We start from the raw sequence: 20,505 nt of genomic DNA, 5'->3' as shown, positions 1-20,505 counted from the left end.
CTATCTCCAACCCATCATGCAATCCCACGTAGTCTGAGCCTCTTCGTCGTTAATTGGCGGTTGGTCAATAAAATAAAACCCCTTCCCGGTTATATGTATGGCCTGTGAATGTAATTCTTCTGCTGTCACAAGAACACCCCGACTGTCCTTGATGCTATCCTCTAGGACAGTTTTCATTGCGACCTCTGTAACTGCCTCAATGGGTATGAGGACATCGGCGGGGAAGTATGAAAGAAGCTGATCGTTCAAAAGAGGCGTCTTTACCACGCCCGGACAAATGGTGTTGACGCGAATGCCTTCCTTGAAAAGGCGATCGCCGATAGAGCGAACGAAACCGATCAATGCATCTGGACGTTTGTTAGTTTCGAATTAAAAGATTGCTGAACGCCAGTTTCTTACGTTTTGAGCTTGAGTAGACAGGTGATAACATGCAAGGGTACAGCCCGCCGATGCTAGCCGTAAGAAGCAAACTTTGGTTTCCCTTCGCGGACTCAGGCGATCTTCTAAAATAGTTGACAGCTAGGTAACTTGTATAAATGGAGCCGTTTAGGTTAATGCCGAGAAGATCCAGCCCCGGCTTAGGTGGAACCCCTGACGAGGGCTGATTGGCGAAGATATCGGTGTATTCAGGTATACCGGCATTGGCGAAGACAAAGTCCAATCGTTCAGCCTTTTTGAAGACAGTTTCGAACACTATCGCGAGTTCCTCATACTCAGATACATTGGCCTTGTAGAAGCTGGTGTTTAGGAGCGTCGCGGCCGCGTTTTGTCCTTTAGCTTCATTATTCCCAATAATGTTGATCTGCCAGTTGCCCGATTTGCTTAATGCCTCAGCAACAGAGAATCCTATCCCACTGGCTATGGTTTATACAGTGAGTATGCATCTTTTCATTTCCAAGGTCCCGTGGCTACACTTACTGCCGCCAGTGATCAATGCCACTCGACTCATCTTCTTTCTAATTTTGAATTTGAAAAAAAGTAAAATAAAAGCCAGGGACACGGTGATTGGAATACTTTGATTCGTTTACACTTGCAGTGATGGAAGGTGCCGGGGATATTATCTTTATCTTCTCTGTTCTTGCGAATTCTGTGTGCTATGGGCCCTTCTCCACCCAGTCCGAGAGGGAGGGCACATGTATTCCATTGGAGGAATCGTCGGTAGGTTAATGCAAGAAAAAGGCTTGTGGATCTTAATCCCGGCTATTGAGTCAATCGTATCTCGAGTCCCCCCGCCGATTGACATCCACAATGCAGGCTAGTCCACGCGAGGGTTACACAAGAAACTTATGGAACTATCATGATTCAGGTAGCAGAGATTAAATGACGTAGATGCCCTATACAAACCTTGAAATGTTTTCTGGGAACATTGATAAACCTCTACTACCTGCATGATGTTCGGCCCCGTCCTTTTCCCCAAGAAATCCAAATGAGTACCTCTCGCCTCGCTGGTCTAAGAGTAGTAGATTCGATCCACAGACTTCTTCTTTGTATCTAATTCAATATTGAAGGTCAATACCGGATCGGGTGAATGTTATGGCAGTGAGACGACATTGACTTTATAAAAAAAATAATGGACAAGAGCACGTTTGTTTTTCTAGATAGAGATCTTCGAATTCTATCCTTACCTACCAGTAGGAACAAATCACTTTGCCAAACCCGTAGTTCGTTTATCCTGAGAAGTCAAATCCCAAGTTGCAAGTAAATGCCTAACTTGTAGGCAGTGGAGGTGGTTATGGCATAATGTGAGGATTTTTGGCCCCCGTGTTTTCTTCCGATCGTGATCCGGTGCAGATAATCTGCGGTAGCCGAGAAGAGCCGCCCCACATTTTATGGTGCTTCCAACGAAAAAAAGAGGTGTGGTTTGACATATTCTCTTTCTTGTTATCTTGTTATCTTGTTATCTTATTCTTTTGTTCCTGGAATTTCTATTTCCAACAACAAGAGACTTGAGTTGGAACCACGTGAAAATATTCCCACAGTTTATCTCCGCATGCGTAAGTATTTTCATTGCAACTCAATCTTTTAGTCATTTCATTACATGATAAACCCTTTCACTTTATGGAACACATGAGTAGCTGACTTCGTCCCACCCCCGTCTTGCCATATTTGTTTGAGAATTCCAATCGCATAAAGCGTATTTCCAAACCCAGTATAGCCCCAGAGAGTACGTAGCTGTGACTCCACAAATTCACAATCAGCTGGTAAGCTGCACTCAGTCCCAACGATGAAAAAGGGCCAAATCAGTATATGTCCCCCAGGAGATGCGGCATTGAATACACTCGTTTCTGTAAGAAAGTCCTGAACCAGATTGGTAATAGTATTTTCTGGCGCGTCTCCAATTCGTGCATGGTATATTAGGTTGGCTTTTTGGATTATATCGGCTAGCTTCAGAATTATCTCGTTGTATTCTGGGTGAATATCGAGACAGCTGTATAGAAAGTCGAGATTTTCCCGCGGAATTACCCGTAGATATCCGGTCACAGTATTTTTAGGCCTGAAAGGCAGAGCGTAGAGAGACATTCTATAATACGGCATTAGCTGGAATACTCCAAAAGCCAGAGTCCAATATACATTGAACGTACTTGCGAATTTGTTGAATGAGAAACTTCCCAAGAGGCCTTTTCTCAACCATCTCAGACCCACCTTGAGATTGAATGAAGTTTTTCACCATGTCTAGTAGAAGGTGAAAGTCATTTCCGACAGTAATCATCTCTTCTATTAAAAGTATGACCATGGTGCACAAGCTAGTACTTTGTAAACTTTCATCATCTTTGGGATATGCCATTTCTGCCCGTTGATTGAGTCCCCGGATTGCAGCCATATGATACTTTGCGGCGGTGAGCTTCCATTGATTATGTTTGAGTGTGAGATGAGAAGCCGAGGCGGCCATTATTGCGTTTCGGACGGTAAGATCTTGTTCCGATAGAGGTAAGATCATATCGCGATAGCCATTGAATACAAAGTTGATGGCTACCATCGCCGGTGCGATATTTCTGGAGACTAAGGATTGTTAGGATTTTCTCATATGAGGAGTTCCAAAACTGACAGTATGATAGAAGAAACCTAGATTGGCCATCAATAGGGGGGAAATGACGGCGTAGATCAGGCTGGGAGTCAATGTGATGTATCTGTCCCAGTAAGAGATTTTGTGTGACTAGAGTTGCATCTGAGGAGGGTATATCGTGTGAAAGTGCATTAAACTTGTTCTCGGTGAACTTGAATATTTGTGGGGGTTTTTGATCCCTAGGGCTGCTTTTTGTTGATTCCGCAGTTGGGCTATTTCAACAAATGGTCAGCTAGATTATGAGGATTATCAAGATCAATCGACGGGTCCATACCTAGAACTGGGAACAGGAATGGACATGCCAGCTAGCTTGCCCCTTGATGCCACGCCATTATTGAATCTATATCGAACACCCAGGCCGAGGCATTCCAGCCCTTTTTTAATACATTTCTGACAAGGTGTACCGCGGTCACAATTGATTCGACGCTGGGAGCAATTATAGCACCCTGGAGTTAAATGTAAGCATATTTATTACCGGGCTTTACTTTACGGACTTACCTTTGACTCTTCTTGCACGCTTCTTGGGATGAGCTTTGTCGGTCATTGAAAGTTCTGTGATCGTGGACTTTGGCAACAAGGGACACAAGAACGTATCTTTTTCGAAAGCGTATGATGCTAGACAGCAAAAGTATCCATCGTTTCAACCAGACAAGGCATATCTGAGAGATACTAGAAAGATAGCGGCCACAGCGCAGATGAAGGGTTCGCCTATCAGAGGGGCTTCCCCGCAATGTGCGGAGTGGCAAATCTGCCGCTATTCCACATCGGTGCAATAAAATGAGCACTACGATAACAGCCACAGAGTTGAGTTCATCGTGATCATATATTCCACTATTCCATAAGGATAACAACAGTAAATAAATAATATTCGTCGATAAGTAATCTCGAGCTGTCATAGCCATCAATACCACGTCTCTGCGCAAATAAGGACTCGAAAGAGTCGGACGATCAGTGCATGCCGCCACTCTAATAACAGGACCTCTCTGAATAAAGAACAGTTGATGACTGGCGTACTAGAAGAGCCATGAGACAAAGGTCCGGTAGAACCAGTGCGACTGAGAGTGTTTGTGGGCCTCCGCCTCCTTCCGAGCAACATAAGCTGCCTCCTCGCGATCAATCTCGTCCTTGCCTGTCCAGAGATCTGCCGTAGCCGGATCAACTCCCTTGCATCGAGTAACTACCTTATACCCGATGAGAAGAATGAAGTAGAGAGGAATTCCCAAGTAGGCGGTGATAAAGTTCTTGTAGTCGAACTTGCCCCACTTGGGATTGTGAGTAAAAACGTCGTAGTTTTTGGTCAATGCGATGAGACAGCAGAATCCGAGAGCGATATATGATCCGATGGCGCCGAAGGGGGCTACATAAGCCAGGCTTGAATTCGGAACATTCTGGGCCTTGCGCGCCCGCACGAAGTGGATATGAGTGACCAAGATGGAAATCCAGGTCAGGAGACCGAACATGGAAACCAAGTTCACGAAGTACTTGAAAACCGTCCTAGAATCACTGCTCACATTCATATAGGCAAGTAACGCGATGACGGAGCAGATTGCGAGGGCGAAAACAGGTACACCGCGTTTGTCGGTACGGGCGAAGATCTTGGGGGCTTTGTTCTCACGAGCGAGACCGTAGATAGTACGTGTAGCGATGTACAGATCAGAATTGGCCGCCGAGAAAACAAATAGCAGGATGCAGGCATTCATGATATGCGACAAGACTGGGATTCCCGAGTTCTCGATCGCCACGACAAATGGCGATGCCGCAGCCGAGCTACTAGCACCGACGGCGAAAGCAAGCTTCTTGTCATTGTAAGGGACAAGTGTTCCAACCAGAAGAACTGAGAGGACATAAAAGAAGAGGATTCGGTAGAAAGTCAACTTGATCGCGCGGGGAATGGTTTTGCGTGGGTTTTGCGCTTCACCGACAGTCACTCCGACCAATTCAGTGCCGAGATAGGCGAAGGTGGCAGACACCATAGTGGACCAGAATGCGAGAAATCGACCGGCATCACCTTCCTTGATGTATGTGTTGAAGGCACCTGGATTCTTCCAGTAGCGAAATCCCTTGCGGTCATGGTCCGGACCTCCGCCAAGCATAAGAATGAACGAGAGTAGGATGATACCGATAATCACAACCACTTTGAACGATGATAGCCAGAATTCGAATTCACCGAAGAACTTGACACCAAAGTAGTTGATGCTGACGATCAAAACGAGGAAAATCGTAATCCACACACCGGCGTTTACCTTCTCCGCGGGTATCCAGTACGATATCACAAGCGCTCCAGCGGTCTAGAAGAGTTATTAGGTGAACAATAAGAAGGGATGTCTCGGGGTATTACCAATTGATTTGGTGAAAGAATGATGTATTTGAACCAATAACTGAGTTTATATTAGCAACCGCTTCTCGGTACGTCATTTCATATGTAGGCCACTCACGTCCAGCCTAAAGTGAATCCGAGGGCAGGGTCACAGAATCGAACAGCGTAACCGGTGAACCCAGACGGAAGAGGAAGCCAGGCAGCCATCTCACCGAGAGCGCACATAACGAGATAAACGATAAACCCGACCCAGGCGTAAGCGATCAAAATGGCACCGGGCTATTCGAGTCAGTAGGGCATTTCGGTCGTCATTCGAGTATACGTACTCCTGCTCTAGAGACGACATGAAAATCAGCAATCTTGCACAAATATGCGATATTCCAGTCGCAACTTACTTTGCGAGTGCTTCTCCCGTTCCAATAATCAGACCAGTCCCAATGGCACCACCGATGGCTGGAAACTCATGTCAAACCCAGTACCGAATGCTGTTGGGGAAATATGACCATACCAATCATGGTGATGTGTCGCGCCTTCAGGGCGCGTTGAAGTTCGATATGGTTGGGGTCCGACAATCCGCTCTCCTCCGCAGTTCCAGGCTTCTCGCCCATGTAATCATGCATTTCTGCGTCCTCCGAGATGCCATGATGTTTGGACTCCATCGCCGCCATTTTTCCCACTGGGCGAAAACAAATTGCCGTCGGCGATCAGGGACTCGGTGCGGGGGAGATGTATAAATTTATTGGTATTGGAAGACTCGAGAATCAACGAAAGGGGAGAAAAGGTAATTCGCATAAGCTCAGAAGATGATGGCAGGGGCAAGATTCAAATGTAGCCTGGCAGAGTTGGACTCAGCCTTCTCCCGGCCAAGACAAACAGCAAAGCCCAGTGAATGATAAGCGAAAACAGAAATCAGAGGCGAGACAGAAAGAAGCTAACGAGGACACGAGACCAAATATTTCTGGTAGATAAGCTGACCGACCCTCTAAAAGTGCAACCCAAGACTGTGAATACTTCCCCGGAACCGTGCGTATGGATTGCGCAGCACTGTCCCTGGGGTTCATTATAGCGTATCGGCCAAGATGCCCACTCGACTCTGACAAAGAGCAAGGTTCAATACGAGAGCTTGTTCAATCTACCTGTCCCATTTTTCCCAGTAATATCAACGCCGGGGCTGTGTTCAGCATGGGTTCTTTTGATTTCCCATTTACACATACCTGATGGATAGCTGATTACTGTATACAGTATTGAGGGCGGATCCCCATAGAGCTCCATTTTCCCCAAAGCTTTCTTGCGATAAGGGCGTGGGTAAGACTCCATTTTCCAAGACGCTAGCGGAGATGCCCAGCTGCCAAGATCTTTGAATACAAAGACTATTTCACGGCGGGGGTGGAGGGGTAATAGACACGGGACGCAGCGAGTTGGCTGGGTTCTTCAACTTGATGCATTATTTAGCCTCAACCTCAGAAGGAAAATAAATGCCAACCTGCGATCTTGAAGGATGCTGAAGGACGCAATCTCGATCGATGCAAGCTCTGTTGATATGTACCTTGTACTCCGTACGGCTGGGCATAAAATCAGAACACATATTTCGTGACCCAGGCCTTTGCCTTGACTGGTCACTGCTTACGCGGAGAAAAAGGCAACAATACTTGACGATCAGCCACTTTTGCGCCCGGGTTACACGCCAAGATCCCCCGCCCTGGGGGGCAACAGCCAATCTAGACGGGTCCTCCCGGGGATAAGCAAGCCCCCTGGTTCTGGTTCGTGGATTGTCTCTCTTGGCGAATTGTCAGGTGTGGTGATTTACGATACCAAGCAAAGATACATCCTTTGTCAAACACGGGAAATTGACTTCCAAGGTTCTTATCTTACCCAACGGACTAAGTACTGCCTGGAACTTATGATGCTTCCATTTCCAGAAAGTGTACGGAGTGCGCTTTACAAGAAGCCTCGCCGGCTCAAGCTTTGTGTTCATGCAAGCAATAAGCGAGGAAGCTGTACTGGGCAAGGTTCATCAAGTGCAGGATTTCGGAGGTGGAGCGACTTGAGAGTTGGGACTTCGGGTTCGCTTTCATGCCAGTAGGAATAGAATTCAGGCACAGGCACAAGTTTAACATTCGCTCGATAGGCAATCCGGGGAAACGAATCCGTATGCCGGAATACTTGGTAATATAGTCAGATCAGTAAATACCTGGCGTCTTCGCGTTCAACCTCCAGGACATCAGAGGGATAGCTTGGCGTGGCCCGGCAAATTTTCAATTTGACACCAAGGGGGTGAATGTTTCTTTAGACCACAAGTTGGTTAAAAGAGGCAGTGGAAGCTCGGAACCGTGAAGTAGTCGTGCATGTAAGATGCGTGTGGCGTGACTAGCTTTATAGAAGAAAGAGGCAAGGCAACCTTGTACTACAAGAATTCATCTCACAGCCTTCAGGAAACCGAGCTTTCCACCAACGTAATTATAAGCTTTGGCGGCGGTGTTTTCCACATCAGGGGTCCTTTCAAAAAGGAATCCAAATTGATAATGCGGTCGTGGATCATCTGGAATCTAGATGATACTCTCTGAACATCGAAGCGAATTACTGTGATTTGTATTATAATGTGTACGGTTCGATTGGGAAAAAATCGAAAAAAGTTCTCAGTTCGCCCGGGTCGAAGAGATTATCAAGAATCCTCCAATTTTCCCCCGAGTCCAGTTCCGAGATCCACGAGTCGGTAGCTGGCTGGAGTAGACTGTTCGCTTCGTGGTACATTCCCTCGCCCAGTAGATTACCGGAAATGTCCTCATCGTTTAAAACAGGTGTAGCTGACATCTCGCCGTCGCCTGCTCCCGGGGAGAAGGTAGGCATATTCTCGGAGATGACACCGAGATGGGCCGATGACTGCAGAGAGGGATCTTGTCCAGAGGATTGCTTGGCCAGTATCTTGATTGTATGTCTCAAGGTATCTTGGCATAGCTTGTCAAGCAAATCTTCCAGATGTTTTATGGCCAGACCAGTCCATCTCTCCCTCATTACGGCCAGAACAACGTGGAACTTGCGCACGCATCTTGTCAAAATGTCCAGAAACTCGTCCATTCCGAATTCTCTGGAAAGTACAGCAGAGCTCGTCCTAGCTGTGACGATCATCGAGATGGCTGAGAATACGAGACCTTGTAGCAACATCCAAGAGTAGGGGAGTCGGAAATTTCGGATAAGCTTTTCGTGTATCTCAATCACCTGGCATGATGATAGAAAACACCGTTTCCGAAGCTTGGGTCCTGGTCGAGGGACAAGAGGGGTGGGTCGAGAAAGTGCGGCAGATGTTGAGTAATATAGTCGATCCCAATACTCCACGGGGTAAGGTGACACTGCCTGGTGATCCAGTTCATGCAACTCCTGGTGCCATTCGTCCAGCCTTTGTTGAAGAATTTCTATATCAGACACTGACGCATCGCGCTCTGAAATTGCGGCTGCTTTGTGAGATCTGCTTCGGTAAACGAAACAGAGCATTTGCTCTTGAATCTGCCGATGCTTCATATGGTGAATTGCCAGTGCTGTTTCCTCTGAGTTGCTAGGCAAAGGCGCATCGGCATCTTCAAATGAAATACTAGCGGGTCGACCTAAATTAAACGCCAGTGTGATCTCGATGACGTAGGTCGTCCAGAACACTCGACGCCTAAGTTCAAGCTCATCTAGGGTAAATTTCCAGGCATCATTATGTCGATGTAGACCTAGCTCTATTGTTATCTTTAAACTTTTTTAGTTCGTATCCTTGACTGTCTTTTAGATGAGGTTTCAAAACATACGCGCATAGCCATTCCCGCAATATGCCACTGTTCATTGTCAGATGGACGATGAGAGGCGTAGATTGAAATCAGATTGAGAATCTGCACCAAAGAGATACGAGAAGTTAGTTTTGATGGTTCGGAAGCGAGCAGACTAACAGCTTTCCGGTATAATGCCTCTGATGAAACTCCATAAGTTGAAGCGTCATTTTGATAATCCTGAAGAGCTGTATCTGCCTGGAAGTGATCCAAGAGGTGCTGTTGTTCGGCATGAACAGCACCTATAGACATAACAAGATAGAAAATGATGGTTAAATCGCCGGTTTCCGGTGGGGGTTTGCTTGAATAGCTCATGGACTCAAGTGTTGAAATATCCCGAGACAGGAACAAAGGATAGCAGCTGTGGACCCATTTTGAAAAGCATTGTAACAAAAAAGCAAAGGTGGCTGACGATTTCCAATTTGCGGAATCGAAGGGAGCAACAGGTCGATGAATATTCCGAGAGTCATATACGTGTGAATGAAACGTAGGCCCTGGTGGTAGAATGGATTGAGCAATATTTGCAATAAATCGGGCGAAAATTGATCCACTTGATGCACCCAAATACCGAGCTTCACCGGTAGCATTAAATGCCAAAAGAGAAATGTTCGGATCCACCTCAGGTGGTTCATCGCCCTCGCTTTGTAACGCAGAGGGCCGAATACCCGCGTGTTGGGCAGGCACGGGTTCGGAAGGGATACGAGGAGGATGTTGAGCGCGTAGAATATGTTGCCAACGTGGAAGAGAGTCGAGTGCGGTGCCAGTGCTCACCTCACGGACGTCAACGTTCAAAACTCGCGAGAGTTCATTCTCCAACCAGCTTAATCTTTCAGCCGTTGCTAAGGGCGTGACTGAAGGCTCTGGAGGTTGACCTGGATCCAGCTGCGATGTGCGAACAGTGAAACGCCGGCGCCGCTCATGTGGCTCGCAAATTGCTTGTGCCCGTAAACAGTTCCGACAGCTTGGTACTGCCCCATCGCACTAGCGTGTAAATCAGTAATCAGTACGTGAAACATTCGATATCATTTGGGGCGCTCACCTTGATTTTTCGCTCGTGGCAAAGGGCACACGCCTTGCGAGATCCCCGGCGGGGAGGCATTAGAGCGGATTCGCGGCAGGGAAACTCAAGTGTAGTCGTATCAGCCAATCCCTTGAAATGTAATGACTCAAAGTGGGGTTTGGGGTGGGATATTTTGATAGCAACTCTCGATGAAATGAGGACTATGTACATTCCAGTAGATTCGGCGTTTTGAAAGCCGAGTGAGCAGATATCACACCACGTGACATCTACCATCACCAAATAAGATATCTTTAAAATAGTCACAAAATGAGTTGTTGGTCGAATGCCAGGGTTTTACTATTTGATTTTATTTTATCTCTTCTGATAGACCTTCCGGAGTCTACATTTCCCGCGACCCTTTCCAATATTGGTTGCAGATTAGATGCATCCCCCCAAATCCGAGTTCTCCGAATCGCCGATCGCCGAGCCGCAAGTCGCCTATCAGACAGATGCCCCCCCAAGGGCCTGCCTTATTGGAAGCGCTTACTTTGCACTGACTAGCATTATCTGGGGGATCTTTGAATATAACCAATCATACCTGGCGAATGCCGAAACGAAAGATAGGAGATGACTAAAGTTGACCTTGGAGCACGTTTCCCCACATTCCATTGATGAAGGCTGCGGGGGCCCATGCATTGTATTTAAACACATAACCGCAATAACATCCATTCCCTAGCAAGGTCAATTGCATGTCAATTGGTGAATATTTTCAATTCACAATGTCTTCCGAGAAGAAGCTCGATGCGTCACCCGACTCTTCGCCTGGTAATATAGACATCGATATCGAATTTGCTCCAAATACTGCCAACGCCAATGCAGGGGATGGCCAAACATCGCTCAAGAGGGGTCTCAAACCCCGACATGTCGGGATGTTTTCTATTGCGGGTGCCATTGGAACGGGCCTGCTCATCAGCAGTGGAACAGCACTGTCAAGAGGTGGCCCAGGCAGCATGCTTATAGCATATTCCTTTGTCGGGCTGTTAGTATTAAATATCATGTCTGCTCTCGGCGAAATGGCAGTTTTCATGCCGATGGACAAGGGCTTTGGTGGATATGCCTCTCGACTGGTAGATCCTGCATTTGGGTAAGGCCAATATCTACATGATGGCGTTTGAAGCCATACTGAACTTTCAAATCTAGATTCGCCACGGGAATGAATTATTTCCTCAAATATGTGGTTCTTCTGGCCAACAATCTCACAGCTTCTGGAATTGTCATGCAATATTGGCTCCCAGATGTCAACGTAGCCGTCTGGGTTGTTTCATTTGCAGTTATCGTTATCTTTATCAATGTTTGACACCCCTACCGTCTCCATTTGTGTTTGGCAATGACGCTGATTGAGGCTGTCCCTTGTATAGTTTATGCCTGTCGAGTACTTTGGTGAAACAGAATTTGTTGCAGCATGCATCAAGACAATCACGATTGTTGGTTTGATGATTCTCTGCCTGGTCATTGATCTGGGGGGCAGTTCCCAAGGGCGTATTGGATTTAGGTATTGGAATCGTCCTGGTGCCTTCAAAGAGTACCTCGAGCCCGACTCCATGGGTCGCTTTCTCGGCTTTTGGGCTTGTGTGACAAACGCATCATTTGCTTATATGGGCAGTGAGATGGTAGGTATGACGTTTGGAGAGGCATCGCAGCCATGGAAGACTATCCCGAAAGCCATCAGTGCGACCTTCTGGCGCATCACATTTTTCTATGTCGGGGGTGTCTTCTGTTTGGGGCTAGTCGTATCTTCTTCGAATAATCGTCTAATAGATGCTACGAAAGCAAGCACTGGTGCAGGTAGAGTCTACCCAATGTTCTTTTTTTCCCTGCGGAAAGGCACACTTGTACTGACCTAAGAAGGCGCTTCACCCTTTGTTGTAGCAATTGTGGATTCGGGAATTTCCGTCCTACCTCATATCATAAACGGCTGTCTCTTGATTTTTGTTCTTAGTGCGGCGAACACGGGTTCGTATTGAGGCCACTTGTCTTCAATTTATCTTTTGTCCTCTCTAACAAAGATCGAGCAGATATCTACGTCGCATCGCGTACCCTTTATGGCTTGGCGAAGGATGGTTATGCACCTTCCTTTTTCAAGTTTACGAAGCGGTCAATTCCTGTATTCGCCGTGGCGGCAGCATCGGCATTTTTCCCTCCTTGCATTACTGAACATTAATTCAGGAAGCGCTGTCGTTTTTGGGTACCTTGTATCTCTTTCTACGATTCTGGGATTATTAAACTGGGTCAGCATCTTAGTTACTTACCTATTCTTCCAAAAGGGTATGAGGGTCCAGGGAGTTGGCAGAGATGTTCTTCCCTTTACGGGACATTTCACTCAAATTCGGGCTCAGATCACTTTATTCTTTACTCTACTGATTATTCTTACCAGTGGTGAGTCAAGTGGCGCGCCAAGAATTTACGATTAATTTACTGATGCACCTTTCTACCAGGCTTCTCTAGCTTTGTACACAAGTTCCAGCCCATTACATTCGTGGTGAATTATGTTGGGATAGTACTTTACGTCTTTTCGTTCGTCTCGTACAAATTCATCCGGCGGACCAAATTTGTCGGTTTCCGTGAGATGAATATCACGACCAACATAGTTACAAAGCAATATGTCGAAGAGCTGGAACGTGACATCTCATGATTTGAAAATCCATATTTGTTGATTATAGTGCCTAGATAGCTATGATGTATTTTAAATCAATAAATTCTTCTCGGTCCATCTATTTACTACCATTTCCCGACCACATATACACGAAATGGTTTTTCGAGCTCATATAAGACCAGCCAACACCAGATATGTAGCAAGCACTTTATTGATTTGTAGCTAGATTATAAAGCCCTGTGCGTATGCTAGATTTCAAGGGAATCTTCTGCTAGGTTCCAAAGCCTGTAACAGAATTTTACAATACTCAGCTGTTTCGGCGTTTCGGTATTTCGGCGTTTATACACAAGCAGTAACCCTACCAATCACATCAATACTCTGTATGCGGCAACAAAATAGGAGAAAATGCGAGATGGGGTTAAGAAAGTCTACGATAAGCGTGAGCCTGGGATAAAAATCAATCAAGGAATCGCCTATCTCGGCTTTTCAGCATTATTGCACCGAAGGACCTCGGGAGCCGCCGAGACTCCTGAGCTTAGTAGGAACGATATTTAAACGGCAAAACGTACCATTCCTATGTGTTCAATCTTGAATGCCACTGTGCCTGATCACAACTTCTACTCTCACCATGGACAACGTCGTAAATTCAACCTCCGCACAATTGAAAATCTCTCCGACCCTGGAGATCAATGAACTTGTTTCAAAAGCTCGTGGGGAAGGCAAACATGTCGTCCATCTGGGCTTTGGAGAGGCCACATTTCCTATCCAGCGAGAAGTCCTTCATGCCCATAGGGAAGCATCTAAGGAAACGAGCTATCTGCCTGTGGCCGGTCTGGAGGACTTGCGAGCGGTCTGTCTCATTCTGTATCCCTCGGCAATTAGAAAATTCCTGAACGTGTACTGATTCTGAAGTCTAGTCTATTGCGAGTTTCAATGCAGACCGTCTCGGTGTTAAGATAAGCCCCGATCAGGTAGTCGTTGCTCCTGGGTCAAAGCCATTGCTTTTTGCTTTATTTGATATCCTCGATGGCGCTGTGTTACTTCCTCGTCCCTCATGGGTCAGCTACGAGCCACAGGTTCTCCATGCAGGGAAAAAGCTCTTCTGGGTTGAGACGGATGCTGTCGATCGTCACACTATTACCGGTAAGTTACTTCAAACAGAATAGATTTATCAATGTTGACAGACAATCTTTTCAGAGTCATCTCTTCTCGCTACATACGAGAAGGCAATCTCAGAGGACCAAACTCCTCGCATCATGCTGGTCAACAGCCCATCAAACCCGACGGGGCATGTCTTTTCTGCAAAATGCGTCCAGACTATCAAAGATTTTTGTAAATCAAAGGGAATCATTCTCATCACAGATGAGATTTATTCGGATATTTGCTTCGATGAGTCTCAGAAATCAATCAGCGCGTTTGACAGTGGCACTGATGATTCTGAAACCGTGATCCTCACTGGTGGGCTATCTAAGGTATTTTGGCATATTTCTCTGGTTATTGGTTCTCTCTAATATATCTTAAACAGACTTACTCCGCTGGTGGATGGCGTGTAGGATATGCCATTTTCCCCCCTTCAGAAAAAGGAAAGATCATCCGCAAAACGGTCCTCGCATATGCTTCCGAATGCTGGTCTGCGGCATCCGCACCGGCCCAATTCGCATCCGTCAAAGCATTCTCCACGAGTGAATATATGTGTACATACCGGAAGTCTGTAACCGCCTTGCATCGATACTGTACTTTGAAGCTCTATTCCGCACTCAAGGAACTCGGATTGGATGTTGGAGAGCCCGGGGGCGCCTTCTATGTTTACCCGTCTTTCTCGCCATACTCAACGCAGCTGAATAAGCTCGGGATTTTTTCTAGCTCTGAGCTTTCGGCGTGGCTGATCCGAGAATGTGGACTAGCCGCTCTACCTGGCTCGGCTTTTGGAGAAGATGACAATGGACCCCTGCACGGACGGTTCCGGTTGCGAATGGCTACCAGTTATTTGTATTTCCGAAACGATGTTGACCGATACGAGAAGGGATACGAGATCCTAGCACACTGTGCTTCTGGGGAAGAGATTCAGCTTCCGTACTTGGAGGAAGCGATCAAATCCTTGGAAAATGCCGTGCAGAAGCTGAAAAATGTCGGTCTCTAATGTAGAATATGCCTTCGATTTCAAAATCGGCCATCATAATTGTCCGCATTACGAAACATAGAATTAATGGAAACAATGCATTGGCTTCGGCTTCGAGCACCTTCTGAATAATTTTGATATTTATTGTATCTTGGTTCACCATAATGATAGTTAAATATGCAGCAAACTTACTACGATTAACCCCGCAGTAGCGCGCCTGTTTCGCCCCCAACAAATGAGAGGACTATCTGACTGGATAAATCCAATCAAGGAGACAACACACTATTGACTGGTCTTTCTGCGGGTGAGAGGGGCTTTCCAACAATGGGCGGCTCTAGAAAACACGCGATTCATTGAATTGGCCTTCCAGAGACCATCAAGTTGGCGGAAGGCCACGATTTGTAGCCTGTGCGTCAGTGAGAGTCCAGCCGAACGCGCAAGCGACACGGGATTGGAACGATAAGCAGAGCGAGATCTTTTCTAACGATAGATGGAGTGTAGGATTGGACATGAAAATATCGGTGTACTGGATCCACGTGTATGATTCTGGTGAATTCACGATCATAGATTAAATGCCGCACTTTCTATGTCGGTAGATCCGTATCCTATTGAGGCTTATGGATCTAACGTCAATCTGCCCAATCTGCCTACCGATAGCGGGAGCTCTCTGTCCAATTCTTTTTTCGAATTATGAAATGGAACTCTAATTAATGTAAAAGCGTACTTACTATTGGGTCGCCTACACATGAAATATTGTCTTCGAGATAGCCCACAATCCACATCAAAACCCTTTGATTGATAAGTCTAGAACAACTGATCCAACGAGCGACGAGTAAGCCTAACAGAAGACAGCCTCAGACGGGGCATACCAGAGACAATAAAAGCATATGCGAGCCTAAGTCCGATGAACTATTGAATACATGCATAAGTGAAAGAATGACCGACCAGTAAATTTCTCGCTACACACGCCTTAATCTCCGAGGCTCTTATGAATGAGTAGGACACGAGCCAAAGGGTTAACGACACCATAATCGATACGAGAGCCACGGACCTAAAATGTAGGATATGCACCGCAAGAAACAATTTTAGCCAGTGATTAGGAGCCTGCGGCTCCAAGCCCCTGGATATGGGAATTGAACTTGACGGTCAGCTTGAGCAGGGGCCCACAGTATCAATCCACAATAACGGAAATTGACAAATCAGGGCTTTGGTTGTGGTACTAGACTCTTGATCTAGTGTGTGACTGCGTGCATAAGGCTCATGGGGAACGTCAGCAACACATGGTTTTGGTTCGCTAAAGAACGCCTCAGCGGTTAGAGCTGGTGAAATTGGTGCTAATTTATTTTTATCTCGCCGATCTCTGCGTGGGCTGATTGGTAGACCATATGACCCACTCCAGCGCACCAGCTTATTAGACGATGTAATTGGTCAATCGTGTGACAGTTTTGCTATCATTAGTAACATTTGATGCAGCTAAAAGCGGGATAATTTAGAGGGATTCTATGTTAAGATCACGGTCACTGCGGGGAAGTTGTGTTGGTTCCTTGAGGTAGAGTCCCTGGATTGACAATATATCAAGCTGGTTTCTTTCCAGGTCAGCTTGATCTTCTACAGCCAACTTGAAAGGGTCTTCCTCACAACCCTTGAAAGGGTTTCACTTGATAAACATTCTAATCCTTTTAATTCATATTACTATTATCATTATCTTCTACACTTTCTCTCCCTTCCCTCCAACATGGGTGTCATCCGCTTTCCTCGCCCCACGGGCATCTATGTCCCTAGTTCACCCACACGCACACTCACCAACGACATGATCTCGCCTCCCCTCTCCCCCGACTTCAACTTCGATTCTGAGATCCTGATCCCTTCTATCATCCCCGCCCTTGAATACATCTCTTCCAAGATGCAACAAAAGATGCTACATGTCACCCTCCTCGTTGGTCGTGGCAAGCCATTTCCAACAGGCCATTCCTCCGATCTGATGATTATCCCAACTGCACACCTTGACGCTCCATCATGGCGAGTCCTTGAGCGAGCCCTTGCCAAGGCCTCCAAAAAGTTCTCCCTCGGCCAAAGCTGGTCCGACGCCCTAAACCGAAGCCAGTACGAGCGACAAGCAAACGAATACCTTGTGGAGCAATCCATCCTCCAAAATGAAGTCGTCTTCAGCCAAGAAGGCCTGACCCTCCTCAATATGGATCGCATCTACACATTCAAGCGCCGTCTCTGCATCCTCTCCAATAAACCCTTCTCCCGTACCGACGAAAAGTACATGACATCCTGCGTCCAGCTTCTCCGTCGACTGGTGGCCGATTTCAAAGGTCGCCCTTTCAGCAAAGCTTTTTTCCACCGCGTTTATGAACAGCTCGATGTCCGCGACGACCTCCTCACAGCGGTCGCATTGACATACAAGAACACCCACAAACAAGAGGCTATCATTCTTCCCCCGCGAGCCATGGCCGAACACTCGCGGAAGCCGCCGACCCGCACTGCTCGTGCTCGGCGACAGCCTCCGCCAGCCAAGTCGGCAGAGAAATCGAGCACGAAGCGACCGACAAAACGTGGACCGAAAACACCTCTCTCTGCCTCGGATGTGACCCCTATCACAAGAAATGAATGGAATATGTTGGTTGCGCAGGATATTCACGAAGTCCAGGGCTCGATCACCAAGTGGACTCCATCCCCGACAGTCTTTGCCGTGGCATGAAGTGCAAAACGATTATCGCATTCTACAATCTCGTCCTTTTGCTCCATTTGTCCTTTAAGAGGACTATTCTTTTCTCATAGCTGATGCTATATTGTGCATATTGATGGACTACCATGTATTATAATTTTACGAAGTCACGACCCTGAACGAAAAGCATTCAGTTTCAAGTTAACTCATATTTTCACCAAAATATCTCTATATATTACACCTAGTCAAACCAAAGTAGCCGGGGAAGCAAAATTTATGTCTGAGAATTATAGGGGGTTCTCTCATGGTGTGGCATGCATCCTTGTTGACATTTCTAGTGTTAGCTACACTAGTATCACTAGTTAGTAATTTTCGATGTCACAATAGCCATAATAATACCCACATGACCTGCACAATATACGAAGGAATAGAGGCTATTTTTCGATAGTATGGTAGTATGCAGCACAAGCTCAGGCTACCAGAGCTTGTTAGATGTTCAACTTCACCATAAATCCAGTGCACGTCCAGTTCAAATGAAACTCCACTCGGCCAAGTCTGCCGAACGGCCATCGGAAATCCACAAGCCCCCGACCTTCGGCAAACTACGAGCAAAAACCGTTCCTCGCACGGCCGCGGGTGGAGCCACGAGAATGTTTATCGTCAAAAGTGGGCATTTTTTATCATCGAAACGGCAAACATGAATAATAATTAGCTATCAGTTCTTTCGGGCCTCTCCGCTGCCCCGCTTCATCACGTGTACATCCCACCAGCGATGCGACATCTTTACGCTTCCTCTCCAAGTGCTCTCTGTGGACAAGTCAAGTTTTGACAGGGAAACATCGGAAAGCACAAGCAACGCCCGTAGCTACGTGGGGTTTGCCGGCTATCATTCTAACAATCCGATCACAGCCGCTCGCCGACTTGACATCGATTTTTTTTTCTTGCACAACTGCCAAGCGGATCTACTAGACTTTTCGGTGCCTTGGCAGCGTGGAGAGTGACGATAAGAATAATTTCGATTTTTTTTTCTTACGTCGCAGGATCTGCAACTTACTAGGGTTGCAGTTGGTTATATTTTCTTTCTGCTCAGCGCCGTTGTGCTCTAGCATTTTCTTTTCATTCTCCAAACCCGGCATCAAACAGCGAACTCCGGGAGAATTTTTGTCCCGCGATCCACAAAAGCAGAATAAAGTGGACCTGACTGAGAGACGATCAATACGAATTCGACTATGGCTTCTCTAGTAGAAAATGCGCCAGCAGACTCGCGTAGCCTGGAGGCCGACCGCAAATGGAGTTTGCAACCACTTCTGCGCCATGCTGAACGTTCGCACCAAAAGATGCCAGGGATTAGGAAGATTCCTCTACGTGCAATTAGCATTATCCTTTTTATAGCACTGCTGAATGCTATCGTTTGGATTGCAGCTGCGATTGTGTTGGTAAGTCTTACCATCCGTTTTCCTTCTTCAAACGAATCGCCAGGAACGAGTTGTTAACATCTTTGTAGCGTTATCACACGTACGTTGAATCGATCTCTAGTTAATCCATCTATCGAAACCAGGAAACTGAACTGATTTATCAAACAGGTCGCTGGTCTCTACTGCAGTGCTTGCTTATACTCTTGGTCTGCGACATGCATTCGACGCTGATCATATTTCGGTACGACTGACATATTTCTACCAACGATCGACGACTCTAACCATTACTAGGCCATTGACTTAATGACACGAAGACTTCTGGCTACTGGACAGAAGCCGGTCACCGTTGGAACTTTTTTTTCTCTGGGTCACTCGACGTAAGTACATACTCCAACGCTATCGAAACAATTCGTTAACTCGAATATAGTATCGTGGTCATCACCTCGATTGTTGTTGCCGCGACTGCAGCTGCCGTTTCCTCCAAATTTGATAGCTTCAGCACCATTGGCGGCATTATTGGAAGCTCTGTCAGTGCTGCTTTTCTAATATTACTGGGTCTGATGAACGGCTATATCCTCTATAAGCTCATCAAGCAGATGCAGAAGGTTTTCAACTTGCCCGAAGGCCAAGAGGATGAAGCTTGGAAGATTGAGGGAGGGGGATTCCTCTTCAACATCCTGAAAAAGATGTTCAAATTGATCGATCGGCCGTGGAAAATGTACCCGCTCGGAGTCCTCTTCGGCCTGGGCTTCGATACGTCGTCAGAAATTGCTTTGTTGGGCATATCTTCGATTCAAGCGGCAAAGGGAACTTCATTCTGGGTGATCCTCATTTTTCCGGCGCTTTTCACTGCTGGAATGTGTCTGATCGACACAATCGACGGAGCTCTCATGTACTCGCTCTATGTCCAGCCCGCTGCGAATTTCCTCCCCCCCGAAGCGAGACAGCACTGTCTCTGAAGATGGTGACGAAATGCCCCAGTCCCACGACAACCATCGTGATCCCATTGCCTTCCTCTATTACTCCATTGTCCTTACCACATTAACCGTCATTGTCGCTATCGTTATTGGTGTGATCCAACTTCTCACCATGATCCTGAACGTTACAAACGCTACTGGAAGGTTCTGGGACGGCGTGCAAGTGGCTGGCGACTACTACGATGTTATAGGTGGATCAATTTGTGGTTGCTTTTTGATTATCGGTGGTCTTAGTGTTCTCCTCTACAAGCCCTGGCGGAGATGGATGGCCCGACGCCATGGACGGCCAATGGTGAATGACGAAGAGAGATATCGTGATGATGAGAGCGAATCAGCTGTTGAAAGCGGAGTTACCGTCCATGAACCTGGTAGTAATGTCAAGCAGGGCCGTACTGAGGTGTTTGGAAAAGGGACTTCTTCTCAGATTGCAGTGACTGCTCAAGAGCGTCGCATTGAAGATGAGATTGTTTAGGTTTGATACTA

At 46.7% G+C, this 20,505-nt stretch overlaps 7 protein-coding genes across 7 annotated transcripts; 4 read left to right on the top strand and 3 right to left on the bottom strand.

Moving 5' to 3' along the window:
* N7533_007840 (uncharacterized protein) lies at positions 1-949 on the bottom strand (the record flags this gene model as incomplete). Its single annotated transcript, XM_057104490.1, has 3 exons — positions 1-347; positions 400-858; positions 919-949. 3 exons carry the CDS (start codon positions 947-949, stop codon positions 1-3), a joined length of 837 nt encoding a protein of 278 aa, XP_056959447.1.
* Positions 950-4,077: 3,128 nt separating this feature from the next.
* On the bottom strand, positions 4,078-6,049 carry N7533_007839 (dicarboxylic amino acid permease agtA; the record flags this gene model as incomplete). The annotated part of the gene is made up of 6 exons (XM_057104489.1): positions 4,078-5,352; positions 5,403-5,442; positions 5,500-5,660; positions 5,708-5,714; positions 5,777-5,834; positions 5,890-6,049. 6 exons carry the CDS (start codon positions 6,047-6,049, stop codon positions 4,078-4,080), a joined length of 1,701 nt encoding a protein of 566 aa, XP_056959446.1.
* Positions 6,050-7,973: 1,924 nt separating this feature from the next.
* Positions 7,974-10,283, bottom strand: N7533_007838 (transcription factor domain-containing protein; the record flags this gene model as incomplete). The annotated part of the gene is made up of 3 exons (XM_057104488.1): positions 7,974-9,107; positions 9,167-10,165; positions 10,224-10,283. The coding sequence occupies 3 exons, from the start codon at positions 10,281-10,283 to the stop codon at positions 7,974-7,976; spliced, it is 2,193 nt and encodes a 730-aa protein (XP_056959445.1).
* Positions 10,284-10,963: 680 nt separating this feature from the next.
* On the top strand, positions 10,964-12,655 carry N7533_007837 (uncharacterized protein; the record flags this gene model as incomplete). The annotated part of the gene is made up of 5 exons (XM_057104487.1): positions 10,964-11,328; positions 11,385-11,535; positions 11,603-12,029; positions 12,093-12,201; positions 12,328-12,655. 5 exons carry the CDS (start codon positions 10,964-10,966, stop codon positions 12,653-12,655), a joined length of 1,380 nt encoding a protein of 459 aa, XP_056959444.1.
* Positions 12,656-13,465: 810 nt separating this feature from the next.
* N7533_007836 (pyridoxal phosphate-dependent aminotransferase) lies at positions 13,466-14,977 on the top strand (the record flags this gene model as incomplete). Its single annotated transcript, XM_057104486.1, has 4 exons — positions 13,466-13,687; positions 13,755-13,980; positions 14,035-14,309; positions 14,363-14,977. The coding sequence occupies 4 exons, from the start codon at positions 13,466-13,468 to the stop codon at positions 14,975-14,977; spliced, it is 1,338 nt and encodes a 445-aa protein (XP_056959443.1).
* A 1,714-nt stretch (positions 14,978-16,691) lies between these two features.
* Positions 16,692-17,663, top strand: N7533_007835 (uncharacterized protein; the record flags this gene model as incomplete). The annotated part of the gene is made up of 1 exon (XM_057104485.1): positions 16,692-17,663. The coding sequence occupies one exon, from the start codon at positions 16,692-16,694 to the stop codon at positions 17,661-17,663; it is 972 nt and encodes a 323-aa protein (XP_056959442.1).
* A 1,196-nt stretch (positions 17,664-18,859) lies between these two features.
* Positions 18,860-20,494, top strand: N7533_007834 (HoxN/HupN/NixA family nickel/cobalt transporter; the record flags this gene model as incomplete). The annotated part of the gene is made up of 6 exons (XM_057104484.1): positions 18,860-19,066; positions 19,135-19,145; positions 19,214-19,286; positions 19,337-19,422; positions 19,473-19,904; positions 19,957-20,494. The coding sequence occupies 6 exons, from the start codon at positions 18,860-18,862 to the stop codon at positions 20,492-20,494; spliced, it is 1,347 nt and encodes a 448-aa protein (XP_056959441.1).
* Positions 20,495-20,505: the final 11 nt, after the last annotated feature.

This window comes from Penicillium manginii (genome assembly GCF_028828005.1).
Source record: "Penicillium manginii strain IBT 31320 chromosome Unknown utg000005l:1.0-5665137.0:1.0-5668048.0, whole genome shotgun sequence".
Lineage (NCBI taxonomy): Eukaryota > Fungi > Ascomycota > Eurotiomycetes > Eurotiales > Aspergillaceae > Penicillium > Penicillium manginii.
This window is presented reverse-complemented; position numbering and strand designations above follow the sequence as displayed.